The sequence below is a fragment of the Anomaloglossus baeobatrachus genome, chromosome 1 (genome assembly GCF_048569485.1).
Source record: "Anomaloglossus baeobatrachus isolate aAnoBae1 chromosome 1, aAnoBae1.hap1, whole genome shotgun sequence".
Classification (NCBI taxonomy): Eukaryota; Metazoa; Chordata; class Amphibia; order Anura; family Aromobatidae; genus Anomaloglossus; species Anomaloglossus baeobatrachus.
In genome coordinates, this window is record NC_134353.1 from 700,299,995 (window position 1) to 700,313,068 (window position 13,074).

General features: G+C 48.8%; 1 protein-coding gene across 2 annotated transcripts in view; it reads left to right on the forward strand.

Moving 5' to 3' along the window:
• The window catches only part of ANKLE2 (ankyrin repeat and LEM domain containing 2), an 86,526-nt gene extending 75,805 nt beyond the window's left edge, over nucleotides 1-10,721 (forward strand). For both annotated transcript variants that reach the window (XM_075320916.1, XM_075320907.1), the window contains exons 12-13: nucleotides 10,039-10,170; nucleotides 10,247-10,721. In XM_075320916.1, coding sequence (XP_075177031.1) covers nucleotides 10,039-10,170; nucleotides 10,247-10,478 — 364 coding nt within the window. In that variant the 3' untranslated portion in view covers nucleotides 10,479-10,721. The remainder of the gene's footprint in view (nucleotides 1-10,038; nucleotides 10,171-10,246) is intronic.
• The last annotated feature ends 2,353 nt before the right edge of the window (nucleotides 10,722-13,074 follow it).

Here is a 13,074-nt window from a genome sequence, read left to right on the forward strand (position 1 = left end):
GCGCCGGTGGAGCTCTTGGATGAGAGCTCCATCTGCGCACGCGCTGCTCCGGGAGTCAGCGCGTGCGCAGATGGAGCCCTTGGATGAGAGCTCCATCTGCGCATGCGTCGCTCCGGGCGCCATTACTTGAATCGGGACCGCGGACACACTCCACCACTGAGCCGTCGCCGCCGCTCCCACTACTGAGCCGCCGCTGCCACCACTGAACCGGGACCGCGGACACACGCCACCACTGAGCAGTCCCTGCCGCTGCCACCACTGAGCAGTTGCCGCCGCTCCCACCACTGAGCCGCCGCCGCCGCTGCCACCACTGAACCGGGACCGCGGACACACGCCACCACTGAGCAGTCCCTGCCGCTGCCACCACTGAGCAGTCCCTGCCGCTGCCACCACTGAGCAGTTGCCGCCGCCGCTGCCACCACTGAACCGGGACCGCGGACACTCACTGCACCGGCCTGCTGCACGGCTCACACGCCACGGCTGCTGCCGCCACCACGGACCCCACGGATCCTGCCACCGCGGACGCCACCGCGCCTGCAACCACGGCACCTGCAACCACGGACCCCGCTGCCACTGACCTGCCGCGCCTGCCAGCACAACCTGTGCCTCCTGTGACCCCGCTTCACCACCACTGCTGCCCCCCTCCGGTAAGAGAACACCGGAGTATAAGACGGACCCCATTTTTCTTTTTTTTACCTTTTTTATGTCTAAGTTTGGGGTGCGTCTTATATTCCGGTGCGTCTTATAAAGCGAAAAATACGGTATTCCTCCTCCTGGTTTTCCCCCTTTTCTTTATTTAAATTTTGCTCTGCCATTGCTAATGGTGGCAGCAAGTGTTCATTACTATTGTGATGTCTTCACTAAAATGGCAGCAGAAAAAAAAAAAAAATCTTTCATATCTCCACAGTGTCTTCAATAAAATGGCACCAGTGATCATGGTACACGCATGCGCTGACTCCGGTTCCATTTTAATGAAGACAACATCACAATAACCATGCACATGCGCCACCAACATAGGCACTGGTGGCGCAAAATTTAAAGAAAAGGGGGAAAGCCAGAAGTATGCAGGAGGAGGAATATATACAGAGGACACGACACACAAAGGCCCGCCCTGTTGCACACACCAATCAAGCAATACACTAATTTCTGGACCTTTTTGAGAACTTTTTTTTTTTTTTTTTCAGCAATCAAGCATCCAATCTGGAAATTGAAGGTATGATTTTGATTCACCCTGCTAGCGCTAGTATGGCACCGCCTTTACTTTATATGCGAAAATACTGCTGTTGGTTCCCTTTTAAGTGGCTAAAAGGGTGAAAATTAAACTGAGTGACCTTTTTAAAGCTTTTTTTAAATCCTATTTACATACTATACTTTTTGGATAATGTTCCATACTTTACAAGCGATCATCCATTAGTGGGATGTCCCAAGTGGGGAATGTGTCTCTGAAGGGTGCTTTACACGCTGCGACATTGCTAGCGATCTCGTTAGCGATGTGACACGGCAGATCGCAGATAAGATTTGCCGAGATCGCATATAGGTCATTTTTTGTAGCGCCGGTCACATGTGCGATCTCGGCAAATCGTATGTGCGATCTGGTGTGTTACATTGCTAACGAGATCGCTAGCGATGTCGCAGAGTGTAAAGCACTCTTGAGTTTGTGCAAATTGCATCTTCAGAGAGGAAGAGGACTTGAACTCTAGTGCTACCTATTGGAAGTAGCAATCCTAATAGTAAATATCGACCCTTTAACGAGCCTTGCCATATGACTTACTTTCTGGTTTGGCTTTAATCCAAAGGGTGCGATTTACACATTTAAAGATTTTAGATTTTGTGAAACCTCATCCACTTTGCTTCTAGTTTATTCAGTATCTTGCAAAACTGAATACACCCCTCACATTTTTGAAAATATTTTATTACTGTGTATCCTTTCATGAGACAACACTGAAGATATGACACTTTTATACACTGTAAAGTAATGTACAGCTTGTGTAACAGTATAAATTTGGTGTGCCATTAATGTCAAAACCACCGAGTACACCTTCAGTGAAAATGGCCAAGTTGTGCCAAAATTGTCCATATTTTGTGACCACCATTATATTCAAGCACTGCCTTAAAAGGGCACTTGTCGGGTGGAATATGCACCCAGTAACTATAAATGCATACAGTCGCACACTGAAAAAGCCAAAAATGTACAAGGGAAAATATGGCACTGCATTACTGCAAAAGAGAATATGCACCCAGGACCATGTGCAGTTCTGGGAGCATATTGCTATTCCCTGCCTAACCGTCCCTATGTACACTAGCATAGATACAGAGATCTTTGAAAAAAGTACTTCTAAAGATATTTTATCGTATGCTATTGAGCGTGGGGACTAATTCCATGGGCGTTAGTTCCCCTGGCTAGTCAAACACTGGCAGCAGAGAGGTGAATGAGATCATCCTTTGATGCTGCGTATTCATTAGCATTTTAGCACGCCCACAGGGGCGTACTAACACGCTAATGGAGCCGACTAGCCAGGGGAACTAACGCCCAGGGGACTAGTCCCCTCGCTCATTAGCATACAATATAATATCTTTAGAAATACTTTTTATAAAGATCTCTTTATCTATGCTAGTGTATAGAGGGACAGTTAGGTAGGGATTAGCAATATGTAGCTAGAACTGCTCATGGTTCTGGGAGCATATTGGACCTGACAGGTTCCCTTTAACTCATTGACAAGGAGTTCACTAGAGCTTCACAGGAGCCACCGGAATCCTCCTCCATGACTACATCACGGAGCGGGTGGATGTTAGAGACTTCGTACTCCTCCACTTTCTGTTTGAGTATGCCCCACAGATGCTGAATAGTGTCTTGGAGGTGTCTTTGGGGTCATTATTATGGTGGAATACTACTCTGTGGCCCAGTTTCTGCAGGGAGGGGATCATGCTCTTCTTCAGTTTGTCACAGTACATGTTGGAATTTATGGTTCCCTCAGTGAACTGTAGCTTCCCACAGTCAGCAGCACTCATGCAGCCCCAAACCATGACACTGCCTCCACCATGCAAGACGCACTTGCTTTTGTACTCCTCAATTGGTTGCCGCCACAAACTCTTCACACTTTCTGAACCAAATAAGTTTATCTTGGTCTCATCAGACCATAGACATGGTTCCAGTAATCCATGTCTTTAGTCTACTTGTCTTCAGCAAACTGTTTGCATGCTTTCTTGTGCATCATCTTTAGAAGAGGTTTCCTTCTGGGTCATCAACCATGCAGACCATTTTGATGCAGTGTCCGGCATATGATCTGAGCAGTGACAGGCTGACCCCTCCACCCATTTAACCTCTACAGCAATGCTAGCAGCACTCATAAGTCTGTTTTCAAAATACAACCTCCAGATAAGATGGTTAACATGTGCACTCGGCTTCTTTTGGTCTACTATGTCGAGGCCTGTTCTGAGTGGTACCTGTCTTGTTAAACCGGTGTATTGTCTTAGTCACCGTATTGCAGCTCCGTTTCAGGGTGTTGGCAATCTTCTTATAGCATCGGTCATCTTTATGCAGAGCAACAATTCTTTTTTCAGATCCTAAGAGAATTCTTTGCCATGAGGTGCCATGTTGACCTTCCAGTGACCAGTATGAGAGAGTGTGTGAGTGATAACACCAAATTTAAAACACCTGCTCCCCATTCATCTGACACCTTGTAACATTGAGTCACCTGACACCGGGGAGGGGAAATGGATAATTGTGCACAATATGGCCATTTTTATTTGTGGTGTAGTCACTGTTATTGCCAGAGGTTTTTTAATGAATAGCTGTGTTATTTAGAGAGCACGCCAAATTTACACCGTTAATTTTTCAGTGTCGTCACATGAAAATATATAATCTATTTACAAAAAAATGTGACTGGTATACTTACTTTCTTTATCGTTCCTATGGGAGACCCAGACCATGGGTGTTTAGCTTCTACCTCTGGAGGACACACAAAGTACTACACTTAAAAGTGTAGCTCCTCCCCCTGAGCTTATACACCCCCTGGTGAGCAGACCCAGCCAGTTTATTGCTTTGTGTTCAGGAGGCATACATCCACACATGCATTCTCATATGATTTTTCCTTTTGGATCGAGATTGAAGATTGCGGGTCCACGTCTGGACCCCCGGCATGTCCCTTCTCACCCCACTGTGTCGGCGGTGTTGTAAGGTTGATTCCTAGGCTGGAGCCTTTCATGCCGTGCTCCTTCACCATCCCTCCTGGGCTCTGGCTTGAAGTGGGAGCCAGCACGGTCTCCATGCTTGGCAGGAGACCGGTCTCCATCCGCAGCCCTTCAGGACCCTGCTGGACCGGAGCACTCATCCCCAGGGACCTGGCCCTGCGTCTCAGCAGCTAAGTACCTGAGACATTTATATTTCGGGGTCCCTGTACTTTATTGTTGGGGGAGAGTGTGCTTAATGTGTTTACTGACATTTCCGGCGGGTTCTCTAGCTGTTGCCTGAGAACCGCGCCGATGGTGCCTGCGCGTCGGCCGCGCCGCTCAAATTTAGACCCCGGCTTCGCCGGAGGCCTAGTTTCTGTTTCACTGCCCTCGCATGTCACTCATGCAGAGGGACAGGCTCGGCTCCTCCCGGCGGCCGTTCTGTACAGGGGAGGGACACTCCCCACTGCTGTGTGTGTCCCCTCCCCTGTAGGTCTCTATTGGCCCTCCAGATCCCGCTCCTCAAGCAAGTCCCGCCCCTCAAGCAAGTCCCGCCCCCTCTCTTCGCTCCGGCGGCCATTTTCTCAGCGTTCTCTCTGCGATCAGTCATTGCAGCACTGGTCTGCAGCATCCCTGCTGAGGTGCTGTGCTTGGGGGTCCGGGCTTCAGGATCTGGAGGGCACACAACACCGCTCCAGCGGTCTGGTAAACCACAACCGGTCTCCGGTTGTGGAACTCTGTATATACTCTCTGGGGTTCATTCTCTGGCAGAGCCCCCACTCCAGCAGCATGTCTCACACGAGGAGCAAGGCCCCAAAGCTTTATGCTGTATGCGCTGCATGTAAGCTCCTGCTGCCTGAACCGAGCACCTTCCCACATTGTGATGCCTGGTCTAACTTGGCGGTGCCACAGCCTGGAGTCTCACCCCCAGTGGTCTCTCAGGCTGCTCCTGCTCCTGTGGCTGAACCCCCGGCTTGGGTAGAATCCTTTTCTAGGTCTATCACCCAGTCTTTTGCGGAGTCCATGGGACTTCTGTCCAGGACTCTGATGAATATGCATCAGCCCCCTTCGCAGGGTGCCTCTGCTGCTAGGGGTCCCTCAGCACCGGAGCTCACAGAGGATTCATCATCAGGGCCCAGACCCCGTCCTCCTAAGAAGAGACGCAGGGTTCCCTCTCCCTCCTCCTCCCGTGGCTCTGATTCCAGAGCTGACTCGCAGGATGAGGAGGATGCCTTTACAGGGGGCTCGGAGGCTAACTCCATGTACCCCATTGATCTGTCCGAAAGTGACTCCGATCTTAGTGACTTGATTGCTTCTATTAATTCTGTACTGGATCTCAATCCGCCAGTATCAGAGGAGCAACCCTCTCTGGCAGAAAAGCACCAGTTTACCTTGCCTAAGAAAGCAGAGAGTGTGTTCTTTAACCACTCCAGTTTTCAGGCCGCTGTGACCAAGCCCAGGGCCTGTCCTGACAAGCGCTTCCCAAAGCGTGGTTCTGATGACCGTTTTCCCTTTCCACCTGAGGTGGTCAAGGAGTGGGCTCACTCCCCAAAGGTAGACCCTCCGGTGTCTAGGCTCGCAGCCCAGACCGTTGTGTCGGTGGCTGATGGCACTTCCCTTAAGGATTCCACTGACCGCCAGATTGACCTTCTGGCCAAATCCGTGTATGAAGCGGCGGGGGCCGCGTTTTCCCCGATTTTTGCAGAAGTGTGGGCTCTCAAGGCCATCTCTGCTTCTCTAGAGGAGATGCATTCCCTCACCAGGGAATCTATGCCCGAGATGGATGCCTTAACTTCCCAAGCTTCGGCCTTTTCACCCTATGCCATGTCTGCCATGCTGGAGGCTTCTCACCGCACTGCGGTGGCTTCGGCTAATTCCCTCGCTATCCGCAGAATCTTGTGGCTTCGAGAGTGGAAGGCAGATGCTTCTTCAAAGAAGTACCTTGCTGGGCTCCCTTTTGCTGGGTCCCGGCTGTTCGGAGAACAGCTGGATGAAATTATTAAGGAAGCTACTGGCGGGAAGAGTACTTCCATGCCACAAACCAAAGCCAGGAAACCTGCCCAGGGTAGGAATCAGTCGAGGTTTCGCTCCTTTCGTTCCTCCAACTGGTCGTCCTCTAAGCCCTCGGCCTCGTCCGCTAACTCAGCCAAGGACCAGAAATCCAACTGGCGCCCAAAAGCGCGTCCACAGAAGACCGCAGGAGCTGCTGCCACTAAGGCAGCCTCCTCGTGACTATCTGCCCGCTCCAGCAACATCCTTAGTCGGTGGCAGGCTCTCCCACTTTGGCGACGCTTGGTTTCAACACGTCTCCGATCAGTGGGTGAGAGATATAATCTCCCACGGCTACAGGATAGAATTCTCTTCCTGTCCGCCAAACAGATTTTTTCTCTCAACTCCCCCCTGCTCCAAGGCCGCCGCCTTCTCACAGGCCGTGGCAGCCTTGCAGGCAAACGGAATAATTGTACCGGTTCCCGCCCGGGAACGGTTCAGCGGTTTCTACTCAAATCTCTTCCTAGTTCCCAAAAAGGACGGTACCTTCCAGCCCATCCTGGATCTGAAGCTTCTCAACAAGCATGTTCAGGTGCGGCGCTTTCGCATGGAGTCTCTGCGATCAGTCATTGCCTCTATGTCCCAAGGGGATTTCCTGGCATCCATCGACATCAGAGATGCCTATCTGCATGTGCCAATTGCAGTGTCACACCAGCGTTGGCTACGTTTTACAGTAGGAGAAGATCATTTCCAATTCGTGGCTCTCCCCTTCGGGTTGGCCACGGCCCCTCAGGTATTCACCAAGGTCATGGCAGCAGTGATTGCAGTTCTGCACCTCCAGGGGTTGGCAGTGATTCCTTACCTGGACGACCTTCTAGTCAAGGCTTCATCCAGCGCAGACTGTCAGCGGAGTGTCTCGCTCACTCTCGCCACTCTAGCCCAATGCGGGTGGCTTGTCAATCTGCCCAAATCCACTCTGACTCCGACCCAGAGTCTCACGTACCTAGGGATGCAGTTCGAGACCTTGACGGCACTTGTGAAGTTGCCCTTAGTCAAACAGCAGTCCCTTCAGCTAGCGGTGCGCTCTCTGCTGAGGCCCCGCCGTTATACCCTCAAGCGGCTGATGCAGGTGCTGGGTCAAATGGTGGCGTCCATGGAGGCTGTTCCCTTTGCCCAGTTCCATCTGCACCCCCTGCAGCTGGACATTCTCCGCTGTTGGGACAAGCGGCCTTCCTCCTTACACAGGTTAGTGGCTCTGTCGCCACAAACCAGGAGCTCTCTTCAGTGGTCGCTTCGGCCTCTCTCCCTGTCCCAGGGACGCTCCTTCCTCACCCCGTCCTGGGTGATTCTCACCACGGATGCCAGCCTATCCGGCTGGGGAGCGGTATATCTCCACCACAGAGCGCAGGGCACTTGGACTCCGTCCGAGTCAGCCCTTGCAATCAATGTGCTGGAAACCAGAGCCGTACTTCTAGCTCTCCTAGCTTTTCACCACCTGTTGGCGGGCAGGCACATTCGAGTCCAGTCAGACAACGCGACAGCGGTTGCCTACATCAATCACCAAGGCGGGACACGCAGCCGCCTGGCAATGTTGGAGGTACAACGCATCCTTCAATGGGCGGAGGACTCCAAGTCCACCATATCCGCAGTCCACATCCCAGGCGTGGAAAACTGGGAGGCAGATTATCTCAGCCGTCAGACCGTGGACGGTGGCGAGTGGTCCCTGCACCCGGCAGTGTTTCAGTCAATCTGCCGCAAATGGGGCACTCCGGACGTGGACCTAATGGCATCCCGTCACAACAACAAGGTTTCACATTTACGTGGCTCGCTCCCACAACCCTCAGGCATTCGCCGCGGACGCACTGGTTCAAGACTGGTCCCAGTTTCGTCTGTCCTACGTGTTTCCCCCTCTAGCTCTCTTGCCCAGAGTTCTGCGCAAGATCAGAATGGAGGGCTGTCGAGTCATCCTCATTGCACTGGACTGGCCCAGGCGAGCTTGGTATCCAGACCTGCTCCATCTGTCCGTAGAGATGCCGTGGCATCTCCCGGACCGTCCAGACCTACTCTCACAAGGTCCGTTTTTCCGCCTGAATTCTGCGGCTCTCAAATTGACGGCATGGCTCTTGAGTCCTGGATCTTGACGGCTTCTGGTATTCCTCCTGAAGTCATCTCCACTATGACTCGGGCCCGTAAGTCTTCCTCCGCTAAGATCTATCACAGGACTTGGAAAATTTTCCTGTCCTGGTGTCGCTCTACTGACCATCCTCCTTGGCCATTCTCCTTGCCGACCCTTCTGTCTTTTCTACAGTCCAGTCTGCAGCTAGGACTGTCCCTCAACTTTCTCAAGGGACAAGTCTCAGCTCTGTCAGTTCTGTTCCAGCGGCGTCTCGCTCGGCTGGCTCAGGTCCGCACCTTCATGCAAGGCGCGTCTCACATCATTCCGCCTTACCGGCGGCCCTTGGATCCCTGGGACCTTAATTTGGTTCTCACGGTTTTGCAGAAACCCCCCTTTGAGCCTCTTAGGGAGGTCTCTTTCCATCGTCTTTCACAGAAAGTGGTTTTTCTGGTGGCCATAACTTCCCTCAGGAGAGTCTCTGATTTGGCCGCGCTCTCTTCGGAGTCACCTTTTTTAGTTTTTCATCAAGACAAGGTGGTTCTCCGTCCGACTCCGGACTTTCTTCCTAAGGTGGTCTCACCTTTCCACCTTAACCAGGACATTACCCTACCTTCCTTTTGTCCGGCTCCTGTTCATCGCTTTGAAAAAGCGCTGCATACTCTGGATCTGGTGCGGGCGCTCCGGATCTATGTGTCTCGCACCGCTGCTATTAGGCGGTGCACTTCTCTTTTTGTGCTAACCACAGGTCGGCGCAAGGGCCTCTCTGCTTCTAAGCCGACCTTAGCCCGTTGGATTAGATCGACCATTTCGGACGCCTACCAGAGTTCTCAGTTGCCTCCCCCGCCGGGGATCAAGGCACATTCGACCAGAGCTGTTGGTGCCTCTTGGGCTTTCAGGCACCAGGCTACGGCTGAACAAGTCTGTCAGGCTGCCACTTGGACTAGCCTGCATACCTTTTCGAAGCACTACCAAGTGCATGCTTATGCTTCGGCAGATGCGAGCTTGGGCAGACGCATCCTTCAGGCGGCTGTCGCCCATTTGTGAAGTTAGGTTTTGCCTACTTCTTACTTTGTTCGGTTTATTTCCCACCCAGGGACTGCTTTGGAACGTCCAATGGTCTGGGTCTCCCATAGGAACGATAAAGAAAAAGAGAATTTTGTTTACTTACCGTAAATTCTTTTTCTTATAGTTCCATATTGGGAGACCCAGCACCCTCCCTGTTGCCTGTTGGCACTTTCTTGTTATCACCGGCTGTTGTCGTGGACAGAGTCTCCGGTTGTTCCGGCTATTGCTCTGTTCTACTTGTGGGTGGCTATTCTCCTTCAGCTTTTGCACTAAACTGGCTGGGTCTGCTCACCAGGGGGTGTATAAGCTCAGGGGGAGGAGCTACACTTTTAAGTGTAGTACTTTGTGTGTCCTCCAGAGGTAGAAGCTAAACACCCATGGTCTGGGTCTCCCAATACGGAACTATAAGAAAAAGAATTTACGGTAAGTAAACAAAATTCTCTTTTTTGTGAGATACTGGTATGTTGCAGATTTTATGCCCCCAAATGCATTCTGAAAATCACCAGCACATTCACACGTTGCCTTGCAGCAACAACCGCAAAAAAAATCTGGCAAGGCAACTTGTGCTGTTTGATAGGATCTGTGTATAGTTGGATATTAAAGTTGTGATGGTTCTCGTCAAGCAATATTGTCTGGTGTTTTACAGTCATCTTAGAATGGTTTCAGATCTGTCTTGGATAACTCCTTTTCTTTTTCAGGAAAGAGCCAACCAAGTTAGACAATGACGTGCTATCCGCTCTACAAAATGTGGAAATTGATGCACAGAAATTCCCTAGTATCTCCAAATGGCTGAAATCTGTAATGTATTACCCCAGCACAGAACGACAGAGGTATTGGCATGCCAGATTGTGAAAGAAACTGTTGGCTTTGCATGTCTTTCTCTGAACTATTTATTCTGTTTTACAGTTGGCCAAGCCCAGCAGTTATGTCTGGAAAAAAACGATCTCACATTCTTGGTGTCAACTCTCCTGGGGGTAATGGATTTTCCAGTCCTGGAAGGAGCAGTCCCATTTTGGGGAGCCCAGGCAAATACATGAACACATCTGATTATTGCAGTCCAGGGAGGTATAGCCCGGCATATGCCAGCCACATACAACTTCTACGGTTACGGCATTTTTCTGACCACTCAAGCCTTTGAAGATGCTTCTTACTTTTTGCCATGATCAGCTCACTGAGTAAAGAGCTGTCCAATATGGTTGATGCAGCAAATTGTATCAAGAAACTGACAGTCGCATGTGTAACTGTATAAAAGAGTGTTCTGTGTCAACGTTTGCTTACGGTTTTGTACGCTGATTATCTTTTCCACTTTAGAAGATGGAACAACTATATCACGGTGTCTGAACCCTTTTTGTGAACCTTCAATGTTTTAAGTAATATTGAGCAAACAAACTATAGTAGTCACAGTCAGGAAATTTGCCAGTGGATCTCATTGGCAGTATGTCTGTAGTAATAATATGGTTTTATACACCTAGTCACCTAGCACTCGGCAATAACTAGCAGTGTCTGATGTGTGTAGGGCTCTCCAAAGTTAATCCTACTGGAGCCTTTATCCTTAATTCTTGCACTAACGCAATGTTTTAAGCCCCACACGTCTACTTCATGTCAAGAGTAGACTTCATAAAGTTCTATGGTTTGTGGCCTTTTCATGTTTTTAATTCCTATGTTGTATTTGAATATTTATGCCATTTAATTGCTTTAACACGCTAAAAGTTAAAGGATAAAGACAGTGTTTTAAGGTATTTGTTTAACATTGAACATGGAAGAAATAGTATTGATTACCGCTTAGAGTGCAATTTATTTTACAATTTCCTAGTGTATTTAAAACTCTGGGCAATAAAACAAAATAAAAAGTTATCCATTTACAGAAAGTGTTTGCAAAAAGCACTGAAAGTTTTCCTTGCACAATCTTGTTAATTTTTTATATATATATATATATATATATAATTAGTTTGTTTTTTTTCATTGTCAAAAAGGCTTTTCGTTGTTTTTCAAAGTGCGTACATATGTAGAATACACAACATACATTCCAAAAGATTGTGCCAGTGTATATATAGCTGGGCTTCACACATCTAACATCCACTGTTCAGGTCATGATGCTTGTGGCTATTCCAGACTTCGTGGTCTGTACTCAAATTGTGTATGTTAGATGTATGACACCGGCCAAATATATAGAGCATTGTTTCGCAAACTCCAGTCCTCCAACACCACCCCAAAAGATCATGCTTTCAGGATTTCCTTCGTATTACATAAGTGGTCTTATTGCCAGGGTATTAGAAATTGCCAGTTTCACTCACCTCTGTAATACTAAAGAAATCCTTAAAGGGAACCTGTCATCACTTTTTTTTTTTGGCTATAAGCTGCGGCCACCACCACAGGGCTCTTATATACAGTATTCTAACATGCTGTATATAAGAGCCCAGGCCGCTGTGACTACATAAAAAACACTTTATAATACTTATTTAACGGTCGCGCTGCGGTGGAATTGGGTCACGGAGGCGCCTCCATCGTCCGGTGTCGGCGCCGCCTCTTTCTGCCATCTTCATCCTTCTTCTTCTGAAGCCTGTGTGCATGACGCGTCTACGTCATACACACTCGCCGGTCCTGCGCAGTTGCACTACAATACTTGATCTGCCCTGCTCAGGGCAGATCAAAGTGCACCTGCTCAGGACCTGAATGCCGGCGAGTGTGGATGACGTCGGACGCATCATGCACCGCGGCTTCAGAAGGAGGACGAAGATGGCCGAAAGAGGCGGCGCCGGACAACGGAGACGCCTCCGTTACCCAATTCCACCGCAGCGCGACTGTTAGGTAAGTATTATAAAGTTTTTTATGTAGTCACAGCGGTCTGGGCACTTATATACAGCATTCTAACATACTGTATATAAGAGGCCTGTGGTGGTGGCCGCAGCTTATAGCCAAAAAAAGTGATGACCGGTTCCCTTTAAAACTTATGTTTGGGGCCGTGAGAACTAAAATTTAGGGAAACACTGATGTAGAACAACTAAAGGAACCATGACTCTAAAACCAAGCACGAGGCTTTGATTTATTTATTTTTCCTTCTGAAGATGAGTGGACCAAAGCCCATATCGTTCTTAAAATGTGGACTGAAATTCTTTTCTGTACTATAAAATCTCCTTTCTGTATGAGAGTGAACACTAAGATTATGATGCAGACTTTTACCAATTTTGTTCAAGAATTTCAAATACCTTTTCAGTCAAAACTATTATTTTTTTGCCATATCATGACAGATGTAATGAAAAATAAAGCGATATCTTGCAATTTTCACACTCCCTTGGGACTTTTTAAGCTCTAATGTCCATTTTCTAGAAACAGATGGACATAAGCCACAACAAACGGACTCTGGACTCACTCCAGCCCTAGGTTTTGTGATTAAGCATCTAATGAGCTTGTGCAAAGGTCATTGCAAAGGAAGAGGGTCATTGGTGACATCTTCTATTGCGATTCTGTGGATCCTGTGTTATCAGCTGTGTATAGTGGATTTATCGGTCATTATAATCTTGCCCATTCAGGAAGAATTTCCAGCAAGGCTCCTTGTCAGCAAAGGCAAGAAGTAGAAGTTTAAAATGGCCCAAGTGACCACTGTGAAAATTGCAAGATTACTGGTTGTTTGTTCTTTGCTTTTTTTTTTTCTTAACTACGGAGTTATGATAAAATTTGCCTGTTAATACATGTAACATATGAGCCTTATTTAAATAGTCACTTTTTGTTGAAGT